We start from the raw sequence: 22,623 nt of genomic DNA, 5'->3' as shown, positions 1-22,623 counted from the left end.
ACAGTTTTTTCATGAAGCCGCTTCCTTATTTGAGGTCCTTGCCAATACTCAGGAAAAGGTCCATAAAATTATTCTTGGCTTTCAGGGACGGACAAAAATATTATATTATAAAAGTCATATGAAGTGAACCATCATGAATTTCAAAATCGGCCCTTTTAAAGGCCAACAAACCATCAAGATTAATCTTTTTTTACATTTTCTCTTTTGTTTCCCTTTCATTTTTTTGGAATGACTGATATATCGACATCACGCTTATATAGACATTTTACTGTGGTCCCAATGATGTTGATATATCTGTATATATGCAGTAATTAATGCTCCAAATTACAAATCAATCTTTTTTCTTTTTTTTTTCTCAAAACGACATTGGTTGCAGTGATGTGATTTTTTAAAGTCAATTAACAATTGGAATTGTATCCTGTGTATATAGATTATCTAATACACAAAATAAAAGGTGGGAGTAAAATGGGTTTTAATGTGTAAACTGGAAAAAGAAAAAATTCTTTTTAGTACATTAATTTGTTTGATATAATGAATTCATTTTTTTAAAAAATCTAATCTACACGGTAATGGTTTTTTGTATTTACTTTCATCTAGACACAAGCACAAGATACAACAAAGAGGAATACACTCAAATGCTTACATTATACATTCAAAATAACAAAGATAATAATACATAACAAAGAGATGATTTACAAGGGAAAACATATCATCCCCCAAAACAATAACTATGCATTTGACTGTTTCCATCCCAGACAAGGACTCCGACCAGGGTCAGGACAAAACCATGTAATCTCATTCCACGACAAAGACAGAAAGCAAATTGGAAAACAGCTAAAAGGGGATAAAAGACACAGCAAGTGCCACCCTGCCCACTATGTTTGTTGTTTTTAAGGGTTTTACGCGCTTGCAACACATGTAGGTTATATCAGCACCAGTAAAAAGGAAAAAAATGGGATAGTAAAAAGTTCTAGAATTACAATTAAAGCAGCCAAGAGAAAGTAAGACATAGGGGAACTGGGAACAAATAGGGATCAGATGTAGATTCCAAGAGCATACCACCAATGTACTTAGTTTGAGATCACGTATGTCTTATCCGGACACAAGCACAAAATCCAACAAAGAGGAATACACTCAAATCAAATGCTTACATTATACATTTAAAATAACAAATATAATAATACATGACAGAGAGATGATTTACAAAGAAAAAAATATCATCTCCCAAAACAATAACTATGCGTTTGACTTTCCCTCCCAGCAAGGATTTCGGCCAGGGCCAGGACAATACCAAGTAATCCCATTCCAAGACAAAGACAGAAAGCATGTTGGAAAACAGATATAAGGGAATAGAAGACGCAGTATGTACCTCCCTGCCCACTATGGGAGGTCAGGAACCCCACCCAGTTATAGAGGCTTAAAATCTCTGGATAGTGTAGTGCACTAAAATGGGGATAGAACACACAGCAAATGACCTCCCTGCCTACTATGGGCCGGGAGAAGCGGAGGGGGGGGGGGGGGGGGGATAGAAGAGATGGCCAGGCTGTCCAACACTGGCCAAAGTCATGTAAGTGTAACAGCAACGTCAGACACAAATGATTCAAGCAACAAATATTTCATACAAATCGATATGCTTGACCGTTTTATTTTTCAAAACTTAAAGGATGACATGACAAGAATAAATAAAAACTGTGACCCATACATTCAAAAAGGTACAATGCCAGAGTAAGCTGGATATAGAAAAGGGTTTTTAAAATCAAAAATGACTTCAAATATGAAATTCTTTTGTTTTTATCAGTTTAAAAAGTGATATTAATTTTCTTAAACTAAAACAAAAAAAATGACCCAAGTCTCACATTAAATTGAATATTTAGCATCTAAAACACTCTGACACAATACCGTCTCGAGATAGCATGTCACAATTAATGAGTGGAATAATCCTTGATAATATAATAATATCTTATGCTAACTTGTGCAAATTATTCTGAAAACATTCACACAATGATCGGAATACGTAATCTATTGCCCTTTATCGATATATTTGTCAGGGTGATGCAAATACTAAAAGGGTTTTGAAAGTTTAAAAATAAAGAGAGTGGAAATGTGTATAATCTTAGATTTGGTTATTTTAATCAATTATATAACTTATAAATAAAGCATACAAAAAGTTAACTTGTGTCAATATTTTTGACTGTACAGTGGAGTCCAGATAAGATAAGATCTTTAAAATAAAATGTTTGTCCCTTTTAATACAGTCCCATATTTTTCTTGATATAAGTATAAGCCGACCAATCAAAGTCTGGTTTAAAAAAACATGAATCAATCACCGTCCGGTTAAAATATGCTGCTCACTACCATAGTGGCCTTCTTTCTCCACCTTGATGCACCCCCTCACCCCCCCCCCCCCCCCCCCCCAAAATAAAAAAAAACAAAAAAGATGCAGGGTACCAAATGACTGAATCATTGATATAGAGTTCCACCCTCCATTTTTCATGAGCAAGGGAGCCTACTGGACTTTTACCAGTCACTCAATTTGAATTAAAAGGTTGCTTCTCTTGAAAATGGATGTGATAAACCTTGCTTGAGAATAAAACTTTTATGGTCACTAAAAGTCTATCTTGACTCCAATGTAAATTCAATTTTAAAATCTAAATCATCCCAACATAAAATAATAAATAAATAAAATTCCCTTTATTCATCCCTTAGGGGAAATTTGTCTTTAGGGTTTTTTCCAAGGGAAGACCTTTTAGAGGCTGAGAAGAGACACAGAGATACAAGACACGAACCTCGCCTGCTAAAAAGTGTAACCGAGAGTAAAATGACTAATACATGAGTTTCACAGGTATTAGTTAAGTGGCAATGCAATAAATCGCAATTTACGTGGTATTGGACTTCCAATTGCATGCACCGACGTCATATGAAGATAATATTACACTAAAAGCAAAGAAAGAAATGATGTCAATAACAATAATAATAACATAGTGGCAAACTTTTTAAAGAGCTAAAACGGGACATCTGCGACAAGTGATGTTCACTCTCTCACGCGTCTCCTTCAAAACCCCTTCAATTGGTTAGTGGACAACAATATTTGCCGAAGGAAATTAACAACTTGAATTGAAACACTTAACATGGACAGTCTTCGTCTACAATTAAGATTCCTCTCCACAGTAAATTTGGTAAAGACAACTTCTGCCCAAATAAAGTTTCTGATTTAGGCTTCAGAAAACAAGATATAAGTTGGAAGTGGATAAAGAAAATGCAACTTTCTTCTGCTGTCAATGAGACGAGATTCCGCAAGAAGAAAAAATGGCTTAAATCACCCACACGACCTTGATGACAACAAAAAGGCGTAATGTAGAACAAAAAAATATAAAATGTAATTTGATTTTAAAAGCGTAAATATACGTCTTTTTGACGTACAGTTGGCAGCTCTGAATAAGATGTTCCTAGACAAAGTTCACTACCATTCATATAAAGCTCAATAGGACAGATGTTTCTGTTTTTGTGGGGATTTTTTTTTGGTTGGAAAAAATAAACAATGGCAATTGTTAAATGTGAAAGATAGGCTTTTTTGTTGTTTGTGAAATTAACTTTGAAGCTTTAAAGTTATGCGAAAAAAATAAATTTATGCTGTTAATACATAATATTTAAAAAATAAGTGGAGAAAAAGTTATCATATAAAAAAATAAGAAAAAAAAAATTAAAACATAAAAGACTACATACAATAAACTTTCATTTCCCCCCTAGCGGACTAACTTGAAAAGAGAAAAGAAAAAAAGTTATTAGAGTTTGTTTACATCAAAGAACGAATTGCTCTTGCTCGACTGAGAAATAAACACCATTAATCTGTGTATACCAATAATAGATCATGACAATTTGTTTAACCTTTGATACTAACAATAAATGTTAAATTCATGGTATTCAAACTCAAACTGTTATTTACATAATATTTACAAACAAACATAACACACTCAGTCAAAAACATGCACATAATACCTTGGAAAAATGGTTTCAAAACAGGCTTGGATCCAATCAGAACTTGGTTTCAATGTAAAAAATGTTAAAATCCCAGTTTTAGTTTTACTTATTGAAGAACTCTTTACAATTACTGGGCTTTCGAATACAAAGACAAAGAACTGACCTTCAGTCAAGTCAACCTCATGGTATCAAAGGTCCACTGTGCTTTTATACATTAACCATGTCCATGAATGAGGACAAATTACAGCAACTTTGTTGATTTTTGGGAATAAAACAGTGCCCATGAAAATGAAGTACAAAGAGGACTTTTCACAAGAGGTTTTCCTGAAAAAGCAGACCGGGAAAAAAAGTAGAGAACAAATTTTTCTCTCAAATTCTGAAGCACACATTCCGACAGACTGTATAAAAACATTTCCTACGAATGATACTTTTGCCTGTGAAAACAAATTCCCTAAAAAAAAAAGGAAAGAAGCCATTTACTTTTTTAAAAACTTGAAAATCTATACTCAATGGGAAGCAGATGGCATGAAGTCACACCTTCCTCTCTTCCTGTTCAAAACTCCTTGGAAGTGAGTAACCAGCCCTCCGGACAATGCATAAACAAAGAACAGGTTACATATTGAATCATAGATTGGATACCTCTTTTAGCAGCAGGATGTATAGGCAGATTCTTATGATTATCGGGTGTAAAAGAGCAAGGATAGATGAACTTTATTGACAACCAGGATTTTTTTCAATTAGATAATAAAATGCCATCACCCTGAAACCAGAAGATCAGTTGCACAATGAATGTATTAAGTCCTAAGAAGGACTGGGTTTCACACATCCAAGAAGATTGGAAGCAGTATTTTGACATCACACTTTTGTTCCCTATTGACCTTAGGGTTAACTGGACTCATGAAAAGAAACAAAAATTTTTAAAATCTAATTCAAGAACTCCAAGTCCTAATCCATCCTGGGCCACCAGTATATTTAAAAAAAAGAAAGAAAAAAACCCAACAAACTGGAAAAGGACTGAGATCAATCCTGGGTGCAGTTTAGATTTTTTTTCTGACCCCCCCTGTCAACCCAGCAGTGATTGGGTAGCTGGGTCTGTTAAATCTGGTGGAAAGTACATTGTGTTAGACTAGCCTCCTATTGCTACTGTCCATTTCATGCGATAGAAACTGGGATAAACTCCGGCTCAATGGCTCTGAAGGACTACATTAATATTATAAATATTATTATTAATTCCAATATGTCCTCGATGCTTAGTGTTTAGATCAACAATGATTTTATCTCAATAAATAAAACCAATTTGGCCAATTTTTCCCATTTTCTACATTTAGATCCAAGTATTACCACAATGACTAATGATGACTTCAGTTATAACAAAAAAAATTAAAATAGCATCATCACCAAATGCCCCATTTCTTCTTCTTGGGATTTGTCAAGTTGGAAGGGACAGTTTTGGAGTTGAGTGGGTGTGCTCCATGATGGTTATTGATGGCTTCTTTGGTGCGCGTGTACCAGGGCCCAATCTTGGTGTTGTCCACAGCCTCTTGAAAAGCTGTGCACCCTTCAATGGAGTTAAGAACACCATACACTGCCTGAAAAACACAAATTTGACACATGTACACTGCCTGAAAACACAAATTTGACACATGTATACTGCCTGAAACACAGAAATTTGCAGACTGCCTGAAACACTCAAAATTGTAATGTGTACACACAAATTTGAAATGTGTACACTGCCTGCAACACGCACTTTTGAAATATGCACAATGCCTGCAACAAACACTTTTGAAATATGTACACTGCTTGCATACATGAATTTGAAATATGTACACTGCCTGCAACACGCACTTTTGAAATGTGAACACTGCCCCTACCCCCCCAAAAAAAAAAAAAGAAACAAGAAAAAACGTACCAAATCTGCCAAATTGGGCTGGTCACCTCCCATGAACTTTCTATTCTTTCCTATGGCCCTAGTCCATTCATTGCAGGAATCATACAAAGACTGCCTTACATCATCTTTCAATTTGTATCTGAGAAAAGAGAATGCATGAGGATTTAGCATGGGTGGGAATTGAATATTGTAGTATGGAAAGAGTCTAAATTGAAGTTCAAATTAAAATTACCAACAGGCTTTCTTTAAAAAAAAATAAATGAAAGTGTTTCTTTTAAATTTGTAAAACTGTATAATTATATTGTTTTATTTCTTGCTGTATATTTGAGTGTCAGGTTACCGTTAAGTGCTTTGAGCTTGTTAAGATAAGGGATAAGGCGCTATATTAAAAACATTTAGTATTATTATTATTATTGCTTGCGATTAATATCATTTACAAATAAAGTTAAGTCGTTAACAACAAATAAATAAAGTAGTCACTTAGAGCCACTAGGCCCATGGACCCAGAGTTTATCTCAGTGTCTATAATGTGAAACTGTCAATAGTAATTGCTTGTTATCCTTTGGATAGGACACTAGTACAGAGTAATTTCGAGCATATCTAATAGAACAAGTTACTCAATCACTGCTGAGTGGACAATGAGTTCAGAAAAAAAAAAAATCGACTTCACCCAGGTTTGAACTTGTTCTTCCTGTGTGAAGCAAGTGCTCTACGATCTGCACTATCAGGACCTCTGTGGATAATACAGTGAGTGGTATTCATTACATCAAAATTTCACAGCTTACTTGTTTTTAAGAATCCAGCCCATGACGTACATTACAGCAGCTCCTACATAGATGACTGTATATCGTTCGAATGTTGAAAAGTTCTTCTCCCATTCCCCGACATCTGAAAAATATCTAAACGCTTGCAAGGCCTCAGATGCTGAGCGGTAAACATTTGGAGACAGCATGTGAACCATATTATCATCAGCCCACTTGCGCCATTTACGCTCTTCTCTTGATAAAAGAAAAAGAAAAAGAACAATATAAGAAAATAATGAAATATAATTAAATTTTGGAAAGCCTGATGTGCAACATCTTAGGATTGATGTCCCCAGTGTATTTGCTGTATGGATCAGAATATTGGAAGACAACAAATATGACAGAACAGAAATTAGAAGTGTTCCAGACAAAATGTCTGTGAAGAATCCTAAGAATCTTCTGGCCTAAGTGTCAACAGAAATGAGGATCTCTTACAGAAAACTAAGATGGGCACAATTTCAGACACTATCAGAGCCAGACATTGGAGATTTCGATTAACTCACTAAATCCTAGAGATTTTTGCTACTTTTCAAAATTGGAAAAAATGTATTTAAAATGAGCATGTACATAGATAGTTTTATTCAACAACCATTAACATGTAAAAACTAAAAACATTAGCTTTGATACTATGCCGATAATTTGTCTCAGAAAAATGTAAGAAATAGTCATGGGGTAAAAGTAATCCAGGTAAAAAAACGGATATGGTCAGTGTTAGGGTTGAGTGAGTTAAACACTAAAGAAACTGGGATAAACTATGGGACTATGTGAGCCTTAACGCTTTGAAGGATAATAAAGGTAGTTCCAATAGATATCTGGGTTTTTTTTGTACATCCACCAGACAATCGTCAGCTCACTAATACTTCATGCAACTACCACCACACAAGACAGCCACAGAAAATGGACAACAGCAGCAGAGGCAACACAACTGAGTGACAAAGAAGACAAAGATCCATGGTTCACAGGTCACCGGGATTAATTTGCCTGGAATAGACACCAAAAAAGCCAGTTTGCCTGAAAGAGATGGTAAATTGAAACAAGTACAAACGTAAATGACGCTAACAACCTGACAAAAAGAGGCCAAATGCCCACAGTCGATTGTCATTATTATGACCAACATATTGGCACTGTCAGTGAACTTTCCCCCATGAAAGGCCATTAAGCCATTCACAGGCCTGCCAACTATGTATATATATGCTTAATTGTGGAATCAGCATCTTTAAAAACAAGAAAATGGAGAGAAAAAAATCGGAGTAAAGGTGAAGACTTGCTAACTTCACAGTCTTGCATAAATAAATAAATAAATAGATAAACAAAATAAAATAGTAAACATTATAAATTAGAGAATAAAAAAGTCAACAACATCATTAATTGTCCCTATATTCTAATTTAAATTGCATTTGTAAATCCAAAATAAATCCAAATATTCAGTCAACACTTTACAAAATTTAAACAGTATTTAAAAATCAATAACAATTTTAAGAATTAAAAAAAAAAATAATGTGAGATAAATCTTTCCCTTAACTAATTGTTAACTCAATCATAATGCCATTCAAGCACCTAACTAGATCAATAAAATTACAACTACAAAAAAAATTAAAAATAGAAAGAATAAATTCACAAGGGATATAAAAAAAAAAGCTAACAGAAATGTGTTGGAAGTCACAGATTTGCCAAAAAGTGATCCAAAAATTAAAACGATTCTACCAAAAGTGAAGCAAAATACAAGTATGCATTTCCCAATATGGCAAATAACAATCACGATGCAATGGACAGAATTGCAAATCTTTCACAGTCATTTGTTTTCTTATACTTCTAGAAAATAAAATAACCCTCCAGAAACATAAGGCTTGTTGAGACAGAGTTAACCCTAGTTTCTGTAGAACTAAGCAGACAATAATAACAATTACAGTCTACCCTTTGGATAAGACAAAGTTCTAAAGAAAAGTACCTTAGACCCAGCAACCAAATCACTGCCGGGACACGAAAGGCTTGTAGAGCCTGGGTTAACCCTCGTTTCTGTAGAGTTGAGCAGACAATAATAGCAATTACTTTCCACCTTTTGAATAGGAATATGGTCTGATGCAAAGTACTTTAGACCCAGCAACCCAATCACTGCTGGGTGGATAGGGGAATAGAAAAAAAATCTCATTGCACGCAGGATCGATACTGGTCCCTTTGATTGTGAGGCAATCAGGGCTCCCATTTACCATATGGCATCTAACAATCATACTGTATGTATAGGACAGAAAGAAAAATCTTCAGTAATCCTTTGCACTGTTTTAGAGTTTAACCCTCTCCTTACCACCTACAGCAAAATCGTCACATTTATTACGACACAATATACCTTTTTTCTTATTCAGATTTATTTTGTACATCACAAACTTTGAAGAATGATCTTTGTTTAATTAATTAGAACATAAAGTTGTTTTGTAGAGAACTTGTTTGTGTTTAAAAAATCATTTTTTCAGCTGGGTAAGCCTGCCATTTTGGAAAATACTGAAATCATCGATAAGGAGAGAGTTAATCTCATTTATTGAACTTCTCTCTTCAGAAAATGTTGAATAAAAAAAGGCATAGAAACTTTTCTACGTACTCCCTCTGCTTTGCTGTGGTCCCAAGGTCTACCTTCTCCTGAAACATGATGAAATACTTGTTGGGAAAATCTAGTTTCTTCTTCCCACTGATGGTTTCCTCGAGGCAGGGAAAGAATGAGTTGAGTTTGGCAAGACCGGTGGATCGATCATGGAGATAGGACTCTAAGACACTGATGATCACTGTGCTGTCTCGCAATATCTGGAAAGGAACATGATTGGAAAGGTTTTGTTTTAATTAAAGGGAGAGAGAGAGAGAGAGAGAGAGAGAGAGAGAGAGAGAGAGAGAGAGAGAGAGAGAGAGAGAGAGAGAGAGAGAGGGAGAAAGAGAGAAAGGGAGAAAGAGACACTTTTTATATAGAGCACGGCCACTTGGGGGTCAAGATAGCTCAGTTATTAGAGCACTTGCTTCACAGGCAAAGGGACCAAGATCGAACCTGGGTGACATTGAGATTTTTTTCTGAGCCCTCGTCCACTCAGAATTTATTTGGCAGCTGGGTCTGTTAGATTTGGTCACTTTGCAATAAACTAGCATCCTATCCATAAATAAGGGTATCAAGCAATTTCTATTGTCCAAGTCATACTATGAAAACCAGGATAAACTTGATCTCCATGGGCCTTAAGTTAGCAAAAGTGGTTACATTTCCACTTAATAATATTATATGCTCAGACCTCCTAACAAGAGCCTGAAACCGCCAACAACAACATCACTGAACATGTAGAACAAGATACACAACCTTATAAGCACCAACAATGTTCTGACCAGTTACTCACTTTACATCTAGAGTAAAATGAGAAAATGTGAGTTAAGAGCATTTTCCAAGAACTATATCTACGACATGAATTAAAATTTTGACTCCATGCATCACAAAAAGTTTACCACCTGTACTCATTTGTGGGAACCTAAAAGAAAAAGAAAATCATAACACAAAAATAGATATATTACTCATAATTCTTCAATTTATTCCCCTTGTAGGCCTATGTGGAACAATATTTTCATTTCATATTGAACAAATCATGATCGTTAATAAGGTGTGATAATGAGCAAATGCAATGTCTAAAAGTAGTAAAAGTCAAGTGCGTTTTCATCTGAATTTTTCTAGCACTGATAGCCATAGCAATACATTGATAAGCTTTTAGTGATTATAAAATAAACTGAAATGTTAAAAGTAAAACTTACAACTTCATCACTACCGGGTGCCTCTACAACCAGTATGGGGACCTTCTTATAATCAGACCACTTGATTTGTTTTTTGGTGACTGAATTCACTTCAACAACATCATAGGAAAAGCCATGGTAATCCAGGGTAGCCCTGACTTTACAGCAAAAAGGGCAGGTCTGGAACTGGTACAGAGTCATTTTTAATCCTGAGTTGTCTGTTTCATTTCGTACCTGTAAAATATTTTGAAATTGTTTTGATAGTGCGGCTATATGGTCTTGTGCTATAACACTCGCTTTCAGATCGGAAGGTCCTGGGTTTGAACCTCGCTCAGCACAGAGTTGAGTCCCTGGAAAAGGCTCTTTGCTCACATTCTCTCACTGTACTCAGGTGTAAAATGAGTACCTGGTCGTTAACAGTATTGTCTCTGTTGGAAAAAATGGTAATAACTCCAGACAGGCTTCATGTCCCATTCTATGTTACATATTGCTTTTGGTCAGGAACTCTTTATAAAGCGCTTTGAGCAAGTTTAGTGGATATTGCATTAAATAAAAGCTCACTTTTTTTAAAATGTTAAATTTGCAGTTTGTTTACTCTGGTTTTGTTATTTTTCATTAAAAAGTCAATATAAAGACTGCTGTTATTTCTAAAATTTAATTAATGTGTTACTAAATTAAATGAAAAGGGATTTAAAATGACAAGTATATGAAATATTTATTCACATGTTAAAAATGATAACAAGAGAATGTGAATGAAAGGGCAAATGAGGGGAGAACAGTGGATAGTTGTAAGTGGTACTTAAGACCAGTGTAGGCTCGGCAACATATATAATGAAATGATATGACAACACATCGCTGTTATTTTGATTTTTATTTTTATTTATTATTACTTTCTTATTGCAGTCATTCGAACTTCATATTCGAGTGATAAATGTTTAAAAAGGCGATTCAAAAATTGTGAATCATTTCTTTCTCGAATTCAATTGCGAATTTGCAATTTTGTGCAACTTTTTGCAAATTTTCGAAATTTTGCACACAAAAAAAAAAAAGAAATATTTTAAAAAATATAGTGGGGACCAGTGATGATAATCTTCCGTGGATTTCTGGGATGGATTTGTTCATAAATGTTCCGTTGTTTTTGTCATGTCAAACATTTTCTGCTCAGTGGTAGTTCATGGGAAATAAAAACAATAATATGCCTTCTATCATTTTTTGACACCTCTGCTCAGTTGCATGAATTTTGGTGACACTCCTTTATTTATGACGTTTGTCTAGACACACTGGCGCCAAATGTCAAAAGTGGCGCAAGACACATGGTGGCCATGAATGAAAAGATGATCGAAAGGGAAGGGGATGGAGCAAATGGGTGTATATATTTGTGTACTTTTTAACTGTAGCATGATAGTACATTAATTTGGCGATTTTATACGTTTTATAAGCGTTTCTTTGTTTTGTTTTTTCCTTTTTAATTTTTGTTTTTGTTTGATTGTTCTAAATTTGTTAATAGAATTCATTACGACTTGTGTCTAATTATAAAACAATTTTTTTTTATAATTAAAAATCAATTCATCAATTCTCTCTCTCTCTCTCTCTCTCTCTCTCTCTCTCTCTCTCTCTCTCTCTCTCTCTCTCTCTCTCTCTCTCTCTCTCTCTCTCTCTCTCTCTCTCTCAGTCACCCTTCTGATCTTCATATTATGTTTATAGATATCATTTGGTAATAGAGAGATAATAAGTTAGGCTGATCGATTTAAGAAATGATTGTTTATAGGTTAATTTAAATTTGCTTTGTTGATGGAATATGTTTTGCAATTGATTACATTCCCTATTCAATGTCCATGCCATAAAAAAAGCCATAGTAGGTAGTCTCACTATTTTGAAACTCTCATTCACTGAACGTGAGAGGTCGTGCAGCGAAAATTGAACCCGGAAATATGCCGGAAGCTGACCATCGTTATGGACGCTGTCATTGAATCAAAATGAAAGCCAATGAAAGCAGACGCGAAGCTCTTGATTTTCGCCATTTTTTGTCTTTCGCGAAACCACTATGGCCTCAACATCCGGGTCACCCGTTGCCCCAACAATGTTTCTGTCGTCTGCTATTTCAATCGAGGGAATCGGCGGAGAATTCGATATCGTACGAATTTTTTTGTTCGAGCTCTAAAAGTCTCATGAAAATCGATGGAGGTAAGGGACATTTTTTTTGGTTTTATTTAATTATCTAATAATATTTCTTAATTCACATCTATAAAGTGAAAATTTTCCGTTTCTTTAACATTTGAACAGTGTGTATGCGAGGTTTCAATTGAATTGGCCTACCCTGAAAATTTTTATGTGTCCTCGTATTTTTTTTTCTATTCCAGCTCTAAAAATGTAATGAAATTAATGGAACTGAGGGACGATTTTTTTGTTTTATTTAATAATGTAATAATATTTCTTAATTCACATCTATGAAGTGATAATTTTCCGTTTGTGTAACATTTGAACAGTGTGTGTACGAGGTTTAAATGGAATTGGCCGACCCTGAAATTTTTTATGTGCCCTCTAGTAATTTATTTTATTCCAGCTCTAAAAATGTAGTGAAATTAATGGAAGTAAGGGACAATTTATTTTGGTTTTATTTCATAATATTTCTTAATTCACATCTATGAAGTGATAATTTTCCGTTTGTGTAACATTTGAACAGTGTGTGTACGAGGTTTCAATTGAATTGACCGACCCTGAAATTTTTTATGTGCCCTCTAGTAATTTATTTTATTCCAGGTCTAAAAATATAGTGAAATTAATGGAAGTAAGGGACAATTTTTTTTGGTTTTATTTCATAATATTTCTTAATTCACATCTATGATGTGATAATTTTACTTTTGTGTAACATTTGAACAGTGTGTGTACGAAGTTTCAGTGAAATTTAAACGTTGTTATTTTTGTACTTTTCCATTTAGCAAGTATTGAATTGCATTCAGAAAAATGAGATTTGTCACTAATAATTGTTCTAAAGGAAGAAAATATTTTTTCCAGCATTTTCTTTCTTTTTCTGTTTTGTGTACCTCATCTTTAATTGTTTTCCATACAGTACAGTTTGTTACGTGTGTGAATCGACTATCTAAGTAGATTCTTGTTGTGGAATTTGCTGCATTCCTGTGCATTAACTCGATGGGGCATTGAAGGTAGGATATTTTAATTAATAACAACTCCTCCCCCCTCCTCCTATTCTTAATTTTTATTGGTCTTTCATAGCCATCTTCTATCTCTGAGAGGGGGGAGGGGGGGGGGGGGGGGGGATAAATTGCAAATTTTATATTATTTTTCTTTTTGCTTTATCTGTCAGTCTTGTTTTCTGTCTTTAAAATAAATCAAATTATACACATTCAATATTTATTTCTTCTTTTTAACACACCATCTTATTTGTTTTTCAAACAGTTTGTTTGGTGTGTGGGTCTACTAAGAGATCATTGTTGTGGAATTTGCTGCAATCCTGGGCATTAACTCGATTTGGCATTGTCATTGAAGGTATGATATTTTAGTTAATAACACCCCCTCCCCCCTCCTCCTATTCTTAATCTTTATTGGTCTTTCATAGCCATCTTCTATTTCTGAGAAGGGGGGGGGGGGGGGGGATAAATTGCATCTTTTATAATTTTTCTTCTTCTTTTTTTTTTTTTTGCTTTATCTGTCAGTCTTGTTTTCTGCCTTTAAAATATATCATATTATACACATTCAATCTTTATTTATATTCTGAGACTCAAGGTGATATCACAAAATACCAGCATTAGGTGTGACCCATGGAGATCAGACATCATTGTCTAATTTCTAATCAGTGAATGGCAGTTTGAGTTTTGTCATTGATAGTTATAGACTTATTTTGTTGACAGTAGCCAGTGAGGGCCTTTCACGGATTGGCTTTACATGATAAAACTTCTGATTATGAACTATCAATTGTGCTTTTCAAGCAACATCCCAGTAATTTTTCCTTTATTTGAACACACTATCTTCATTGTTTTTCAAACAGTTTGTTTGGTGTGTGGGTCTACTAAGTAGATTCTTGTTGTGGAATTTGCTGCAATCCTGGGCATTAACTCGATTTGGCATTGTCATTGAAGGTATGATATTTTAGTTAATTACACCTTCTTTTGAACACAATCTTAATTGTTTTTCATACAGTTTGGTCTGAGGGTTAAGTCTGTAGATTCTACCTGCAGGTAACTGTTCTATCTTTGATTGGATAGTGAAGGTAGGATACTTTAATTTATACACCCATCCCCCTTTCTTAAAATCCATTGGTATCTCATACTCATCTTGGGGGTTCTGATAGTTCAGCAAAAATAACGGAATGACCCCAGGTGCACTCAAGATTTTTTTATGACGTCCTTATCTACTCCCCAGATATTGGGTCACTGGGTCTGATCTGGTGGAAATCAGTTTGCGATAACTAGCGTTCTATCCAGAGGGTAGCAAGAAATTGCCATTGTCTGTTTCAAGCTATAGATATTGGGATAAACTCGGGCTCCATGGTCTCAGTGGCTCTGAAGCGTATACTCATCTTCAATTCCCAAGGGAAAAAAATATATTGCATTGTTAGTTTTAGATTTTTGCTCTATCTGCAAGTGTCTCTAACTGCCCTGGTATAGTAGTTTTCTGCATGGAACCTCCCAAAATTCTGCACATATTTCATTAACAACACACAAGCTTCTAACATAAGATATTAGTATTAGCAAAAAGTGTGAACCACTGTTGTAAAATTACAAAATCAGGTGAACAAGCAGTTTGAGCATTGCTTTTGTAGCAGATTGCACAAAATTTGTACTCTGCTGAAAGCCTTTCAGGATTGGTGCTACATGATCCATCTTTTTTTTTAGAACTATCAAATGTGTTGCTGAGCTGTCAGAATTCATTCGAATTGAAAACTACAATGACAATTCCAATCATTATGATGTTAGCAAAAGCTAAGTTTTTCTATCTTTTCTTTTTACGTACTCCCCCCCCCCCCCCCCCCCCAACTGAATCAGCAAGGTCTTGTTGCATCCTTTATACTTGGTTGTGGAGTTAACATTTGTGATTTATAAAAAGTGCTACTTAACAGTTGTTTGGCTTTGTTATCGTTCAGGTGTGCTTGATATCGTCAACAAGGGCTACATCAAACTCATTGTATATAAAGCATTAGAATTGTGAGTTGTCTCAAAATTAAAATATAATTTTAAAATATTTTTTAAAAAAGAAAAGTCAAGCGCATTCATGAAGATTTTTTAAAGAAATGATCAGCCCCACAAACTTACACAATCCATGTTAAAAGCATTACCCATTAATTACCACTGTACCAATGACAGGATCTTATCATTATTCATGAGGCGCTTTATCTTAAAATCCTCTAGAGATGCACAATATAATAATAATAATAATAATAATAATAATAATAATAATAATAATAATAATAATAATAATAATAATAATAATAATAATAATAATTATCATGATAAGTTTCATCTGTTTGGAAAGTATTTTACAGACGTATGGTGCATGATAAAAATCAAATAAATATTTGCAACAATATCACAAAGCAATAGAAGTAAAAGTAAATGTATATGGTCTTCAGAATTAAAAAAAAATTGAAATAAGGGTAAATATCATAAATAGACTTCAGATTATGTGTATATTTGTGAGGAAAGGTATAACCATCCATTTAAGGTGTGAAATGAATGTAAAATTGCACGGTTTTAAAAACAAATGAATTTGTAAAATTCTTATTTAGTTTTTTAGTTAATGTAAAAGTCTATTTTGAAGCATTACATTTATTTTATTTGTTCTGTTAAAGTAATTCAAAGATATATTTAGAGAATAAATCAACAGAACAAAGCTAATCTTTTTAATTAATAAATCTCTTTTTCTCCCCACAGACCAGTTAAGGCATGGTGTCCAAGACAGCCAGTCAGGTGTGGTCATTAGTGGCAAACTACTCATTTGATCCAGATATGCCTCACCAGATGGAGCATTTGTTTTTCAATGAGTGCAAAAGAAGTATCCTGAAACCATTCTGAAAATTCAAGAGCTTTCTGGTTTCGACATAAATAAAATGTATTATATTTGTTATTCGCTGAAGAAGAGGTTTGAGCCCAAAACGTTCTGTTTTTGGTATTTTGTTCTTTTTTGAACTTATTATATTAATTTTTGTACTAAACAAGAAAAATAAGTATTACTGTTATTGGCTGAAGAAGGGATTTGAGTCCGAAACGTTCCGTATTTGGTATTTTATTCTTCATTGAGGTTGTTATATTCAGCATTGTACTTAAGAAGAAAAAAAAGTATTATTATTGTTATTGGCTGAAGAAGGGATTTGAGCCCGAAACATTCCGTATTTGGTATTTTATTCTTCTTTGAGGTTGTTATATTCAGTAATTGTACATTAGAAGGAAAAAAAAAGTATCATTATTGTTATTTGCTGAAGAAGGGAGTTGAGCCCGAAATGTTCCGTGTTTGGTATTTTATTCTTCTTTGAGGTTGTTATATTCATTTTTGTACATTAAGAAGGGAAAAAAAAGTATTATTGTTATTGGCTGAAGAAGGGATTTGAGCCCGAAACATTCTATATTTGGTATTTTATTCTTCTTTGAGGTTGTTATATTCAGTAATTGTACATTAGAAGGAAAAAAAAGTATCATTATTGTTATTTGCTGAAGAAGGAGTTGAGCCCGAAACGTTCCGTGTTTGGTGTTTTATTCTTCTTTGAGGTTGCTTTATTCATTTTTGTACATTAGAAGTAAAAGAAAAGTATTATTATTATTATTGTTATTTGCTGAAGAAGGGATTTGAAGTCGAAACATTCTGTGTTTAGTATTTTATTTTTTGACTTTGCAGTTGGTAGAGTACTCACTTTACATGCAAAGGGACTGAGATTGGTCCCGGGTGCAATCGAGATATTTTTTTGATCCCTTTGACTACCCAGCTGTGAATGGGTAGCCGGGTCTGTTAGATCTGGTGAAAAGTACTTTGTGATGGACTAACGTCCTATCCAAAAGGTAGCAAGCAATTGCTATTGTCTATTCATGCTATAGCAGCTGGGATAAACCCATGAACCACGGATATCCATTTTGTACATTAAGTAAATATTATTTGCAATTGGCTGAAGAAGGGTTTTGAGCCCGAAACATTCCTTGTTTGGTATTTTGTTCTTTTTAAAAGCTGTTATGAGTAATTAAATTATATAGAAGAGTCCACAACTTCTAGCATTTTTATATTTTTGTTTTCTATACATGTGAGCTTTTCAAAAAACATTTTCTTTTCTATTGAACGGATCCCTTGTTTAAATAAAAAGTAAAAGGTGCAGTTTTGGACACAATTTTTGATCCATTTTTTCTCTTTGTGATATGTGTATCAGTTTCCCGTCACTCTTTTGACCATAACTCAAAAACTATAAGTGTCACAATCATAAAACCTATATGAATTTTGATTGTTTTTGTGCAAGGAATCCAATGAAACTATTATCAGAATGATTTGACAATTTTGAAAATTTAGTGAGACTACCTAATAACTTATCATATAAATAAAGAAGTTTTTCGTAATAATAATAATTACAATCACAGCGTTTCCTTTTCTTTAGTGGCCACGACTGGATTGGTGTGATACAAACCTCTCTCGAAATTTTAACTTCGGGTCTCAAAGAACTTCCAGCCATGACGGGGTGATTAAAGTATAAAGAATAACATTTGGCTGACATGCATAACACTGCTGTGCCTCCCACAGCGAGTGACATGATCGATCTGAGAGAAGCATTTTTGTTTCCTGTGAATAAATTAAATGGGCTCTTGAGAGAAAATTGTCTGCTGCTTGTGTTGAGACTGGACTTAAGTTCATTTTGAAATAATCCACTTTTCAGACTCTTATCCGTTAATCTAGTTACGGATAGAAGTTGTTTGAAGGACTGTCTAAAGGGCGCAGCCATGTTTATTTACAGTGGGTACGAGAAGAGATCAGGGTTGCCAGATTATTTTTCAACAAAATGCCAGGGGAAGACTCAAAAAATGCCAAAACACTCAAAAAAATGCCAAAGTCTGTTGACTCCCACCCCCACTAAGAAAACTACTCACTTTTGATAGACAATTTACTATCATATCCTGGTGGCTTGCGTGTTTTCTTTTCTTTTTTTTCTTTTTTTAAAAATTATACTAAATTTCCTGTTGGGGTAATTTTTTTTATTAAGAAAAGGTGTCATTTGAAGTATAATATACAAGAAAAGAAAATGCCAAATGAAAATGCCAAATGCCAAATGATTTTTCTAATGCCAAACGGTTTTCAAAAATGCCAGATTTTTGGAATCTGGCATTTAAAATGCCAAACTGGCAACCCTGGAAGAGATTATGAAAGTAAGGTTGGAGATGTCATTTCCTGTCGTAGAAAATAATCTTTTCCGACTTTCGTTTAATATATTTTTGAGTTAACACCACCACCACCATCATCATCATCATCATCATCATCATCATCGTCAATAATAATAATAATAATAATAATAATAATAATAATAATAATAATAATAATAATAATAATAATAATAATAATAATAATGTCTTGAACCTTTTCCTGATGCTTAATAGCTCTGGTTTTGTGATGTTTCAACTCGTCATCGGGGTAATGTCGTTATTGGCCTTCCTATCTCGCTTGTTTTTGGTAGAGAAATAGTGTACCATTACAAGGAGTTGCTCTCTTTTTTGGGGTAGAGTCGGCCTCCTCGTTTCCCTTATCGTCTTCAGGTTTCTTTGGGCTGTGTACGCGTTTTGCCATCAGCCGCCCAGCGTCGTCTGTCGACCATCCGGCTATTTTTGATAATATCTTGACATGTGGAAAGACAAGATACCGAGCCTCTGAGTTGTCGGGACGCATAACTTTGGATGTTTGCTTTCTATAATAGCAATCGGCACTTTAATCTTTTAAATTAAAAAAAAAAGCCTTTAAAAGAAAAAAATAACAACCCAAAACTCGCATTATGATCATAATAGTATCAGGAAATGCACGGGAATTAACCGTGTAATGAATGCAATTTATTAATATACATCGGTTATCTACTGTGTTATAGAAGGAAATGCTTGTTATTGTGATAGATGAAATCCTTCAAAGCCATGTTGACCTATAGAGCTCACCCTATTTCTAGATAATCAAAGAAGAAGTAGAAGAAGAAGAAGAAGAAGAAGAAGAAGAAGAAGAAGAAGAAGAAGAAGAAGAAGAAGGAGAAGAAAAGAAGAAGAAAGAAGAAGAAGAAAAGAAGAGAAGAAGAGAAGAAGAAGAAGAAGAAGAAGAGAAAGAAGAAGAAGAAGAGAAGAGAGAAGAAGAAGAAGAAGAAGAAGAAGAAGAAGAAAGAAGAAGAAGAAGAAGAAGAAGAAGAAGAAGAAGAAAAAAGGAAGAAGAAGAAGAAAGAAGAAAAGAAGAAGAAGAAGAAGAAGAAGAAGAAGAAGAAGAAGAAGAAGAAGAAAAGAAGAAGAAGAGAAGAAGAAGAAGAAGAAGAAGAAGAAAAGAAGAAGAAGAAGAAGAAAGAAGAAGAAGAAGAAGAAGAAGAAGAAGAAGAAAGAAGAAGAAGAAGAAGAGAAGAAGAAGAAGAAGAAGAGAAGAAGAAGAAGAAGAAAAAAGAAGAAGAAGAAGAAGAAGAAGAAGAAGAAGAAGAAGAAGAAGAAGAAGAAAGAAGAAGAAGAAGAAAGAAGAAGAAGAAGAAGAGAAGAAGAAGAAGAAGAAGAAGAAGAAGAAGAAGAAGGAAAGAAGAAGAAGAAGAAGAAGAAGAAGAAGAAGAGAAGAAGAAGAAGAAGAAGAAGAAGAAGAAGAAGAAGAAGAAGAAGAAGAAGAAGAAGAAGAAGAAGAAGAAGAAGAAGAGAAGAAGAAGAAGAAGAAGAAGAAGAAGAAGAAGAAGAAGAAGAAGAAGAAGAAGAAGAAGAAGAAGAAGAAGAAGAAGAAGAAGAGAGAAGAAGAAGAAGAAGAAGAAGAAGAAGAAGAAGAAGAAAGGAAGAAGAAGAAGAAGAAGAAGAAGAAGAAGAAAGAAGAAGAAGAAGAAGAAGAAGAAGAAGAAGAAAGAAGAAAAGAAAGAAGAGAAGAAGAAGAAGAAGAAAGAAAGAAGAAGAAGAAGAAGAAGAAGAAGAAGAAGAAGAAGAAGAAGAGAAGAAGGAAGAAGAAGAAGAAGAAGAAGAAAGAAGAAGAGAAGAAGAAGAAGAAGAAGAAGAAAGAAGAAGAAGAAGAAGAGAGAAGAAGAAGAAGAAGAAGAAGAAGAAGAAAGAAGAAGAGAAGAGAGAAGAGAGAAGAAGAGAAGAAGAAGAAGAAGAAGAAGAAGAAGAAGAAGAAGAAGAAGAAGAGAAGAAGAAGAAGAAGAAAGGAGAAGAAGAGAGAAGAAGAAGAGAAGGAGAAGGAGAGAGAAGAAGAAGAAGAAAGGAAGAAGAAGAAGAAGAAAGAAGAAGAAGAAAGAAGAAGAAGAAGAAGAAGAAGAAGAAGAAGAAGAAGAAGAAGAAGAAGAAGAAGAAGAAGAAGAAGAAGAAGAAGAAGAAGAAGAAGAAGAAGAAGAAGAAGAGAAGAAGAAGAGAAGAAGAAGAAGAAGAAGAAGAAGAAGAAGAAGAGAGAGAAGAAGAAGAAGAGAAGGAGAAGGAGAAGAAGAAGAAGAAGAAGAAGAAGAAGAAGAAGAAGAAGAAGAAGAAGAAGAAGAAGAAGAAGAAGAAGAAGAAGAAGAAGAAGAAGTCCATTATCTACTCAGCCATACACCCCTCTCCCCATCCGTTTTTAATTTGGAGATTAAACAATTTTGGTTGGTAGCCATGCAACTCATATTATGTGGTCTGTAGGTCGAGGGGTCGAGTCCAAAGTTGAATCGTTAGAAATGGCTTTTTATTCACACGTACCTCAACATACCCATGTGTAAAAATAATATAGATTTAAACATCTTTGTATGAGACAGTGTCACTGCCAAACAAAACAAGAAAGAAAAATACAATTAAAAAATACATCTCAAAAAAGTCGAGGGAGGCTGATTTTTAAGGACGTTTTTTTTTTTTTTTTTTTTTTTGGTATTGTTATTTCTTGCTTTGTCTGGCACTGATTCATTTATTTTATAAGTTTTTATATGGCACAATAACCACTAAACGTGCTCAAAGCGCTTTACAAGGGGTCCCTGGCCTACAGCAACTGTTAGTCGATATTACAATTTTTTTCGGACAGAGACAACGCTGTTAATGGCCAGGTACCTACTCATTTTACACCTGAGTACGGTGAGAAAATCTGAGTAAAGAGCCTTCTCCAAGGACTCAACTATGCGCCGAGCGGGGTTCGAACCCAGGACCTTCCCATCGGAAAACGAGTGTCATACCACTAGACCATATAGCCGCACTGTTTCATATACACTTTTTCAGATCTTTATATTACACCAGTGCCTGCTCCATAATTTGTCACTTTGATATTTGTAAAATATAAACACTTAGCCGCTAACATATATATTCAGTATTAGTAGTAGTAGTAGCGTATGGCTACACCTCCAGATTATGTTTGTCGATCCATGATGTCAGGTCATCTCCGGCTTCAAAGATCGTTTCATACCCCCCTTCTAATTTTGTTACTGGGCATTGCAGGACCAGATGATCGATGGTTTGACGTGCCCCTTTGCATATTCAGTATTGTTTTTTCTTGAAAGCTGTAAGTTCTAATGTCAGGTTACATGTATTCCGAACATCGCCTGTGAATGGGTAATAACGAATTATTTATTATGGTTGAGTGAATCATAAGCATAATAGATAACTGTTGGAATTGTATTACGAGTTACGATACGTTTAAAGCGTTGTAATGTGTACTTATCAATGGATATTTAGCGATGTGTAAATGAAAATAATATATGATACAAGGATACGCTTTTCTGCCGTATCTACTCTGAAAAAAAAATTCTAAAAGATATTGTCGAAAACTTCTTACTTCGAATACTGATGGATTAAAACGACCTTCAACTTAGAGAAAAAAAAAAGTGCCAAAATTCAATGAATTCAATGGCGTGTCGTGTTTGAGATTTTTTTTAAACACCTGAAGGATTATCATAATAATTATTAACAAACATTCATTGAAACAATTCTATTATAACTACCCCCCCCCCCCCCAAATTAAATTAAAAAATACAAGATTTGGTTTGCCATGCAATGGTAGTAGCGTGTGCGAATAAAAATAAACATACACGCACAGTGTTGATATAAATTAAATGCTGTCAGAGTT

The 22,623-nt window shown here is 34.3% G+C and overlaps 1 protein-coding gene across 1 annotated transcript; it reads right to left on the bottom strand.

The window, feature by feature from the left end:
• Positions 1-1,614: 1,614 nt before the first annotated feature.
• LOC144979893 (prostaglandin E synthase 2-like) lies at positions 1,615-18,379 on the bottom strand. Its single transcript, XM_078927148.1, has 6 exons — positions 18,038-18,379; positions 10,441-10,653; positions 9,263-9,462; positions 6,652-6,864; positions 5,888-6,005; positions 1,615-5,567 (listed from the first exon to the last, which is right to left on the bottom strand). The coding sequence occupies exons 1-6, from the start codon at positions 18,347-18,349 to the stop codon at positions 5,373-5,375; spliced, it is 1,251 nt and encodes a 416-aa protein (XP_078783274.1). The 5' UTR covers positions 18,350-18,379; the 3' UTR covers positions 1,615-5,372.
• Between the last annotated feature and the right edge of the window lie 4,244 nt (positions 18,380-22,623).

This window comes from Berghia stephanieae, chromosome 9 (assembly GCF_034508935.2).
Source record: "Berghia stephanieae isolate SIO BIC M18660-M18661 chromosome 9, UCSD_Bste_1.3, whole genome shotgun sequence".
Taxonomy (NCBI): domain Eukaryota; kingdom Metazoa; phylum Mollusca; class Gastropoda; order Nudibranchia; family Aeolidiidae; genus Berghia; species Berghia stephanieae.
Note: the sequence above shows the minus strand (reverse complement) of the source record. Positions and strands in the feature narration are given on the sequence as shown.

What these genes read in the sequence shown, in the direction of transcription:
- LOC144979893 (XM_078927148.1), bottom strand. Translation starts at nt 18,349, where the DNA reads ATGGCTGCGCCCTTTAGACAGTCCTTCAAACAACTTCTATCCGTAACT. An exon ending in AAGTTAAAATTTCGAGAGAG is followed by an intron (nt 10,654 to 18,037) that starts GTTTGTATCACA and finishes AATATTTTACAG; the next exon opens with GTACGAAATGAAACAGACAA. An exon ending in CACCCGGTAGTGATGAAGTT is followed by an intron (nt 9,463 to 10,440) that starts GTAAGTTTTACT and finishes GTTCCTTTCCAG; the next exon opens with ATATTGCGAGACAGCACAGT.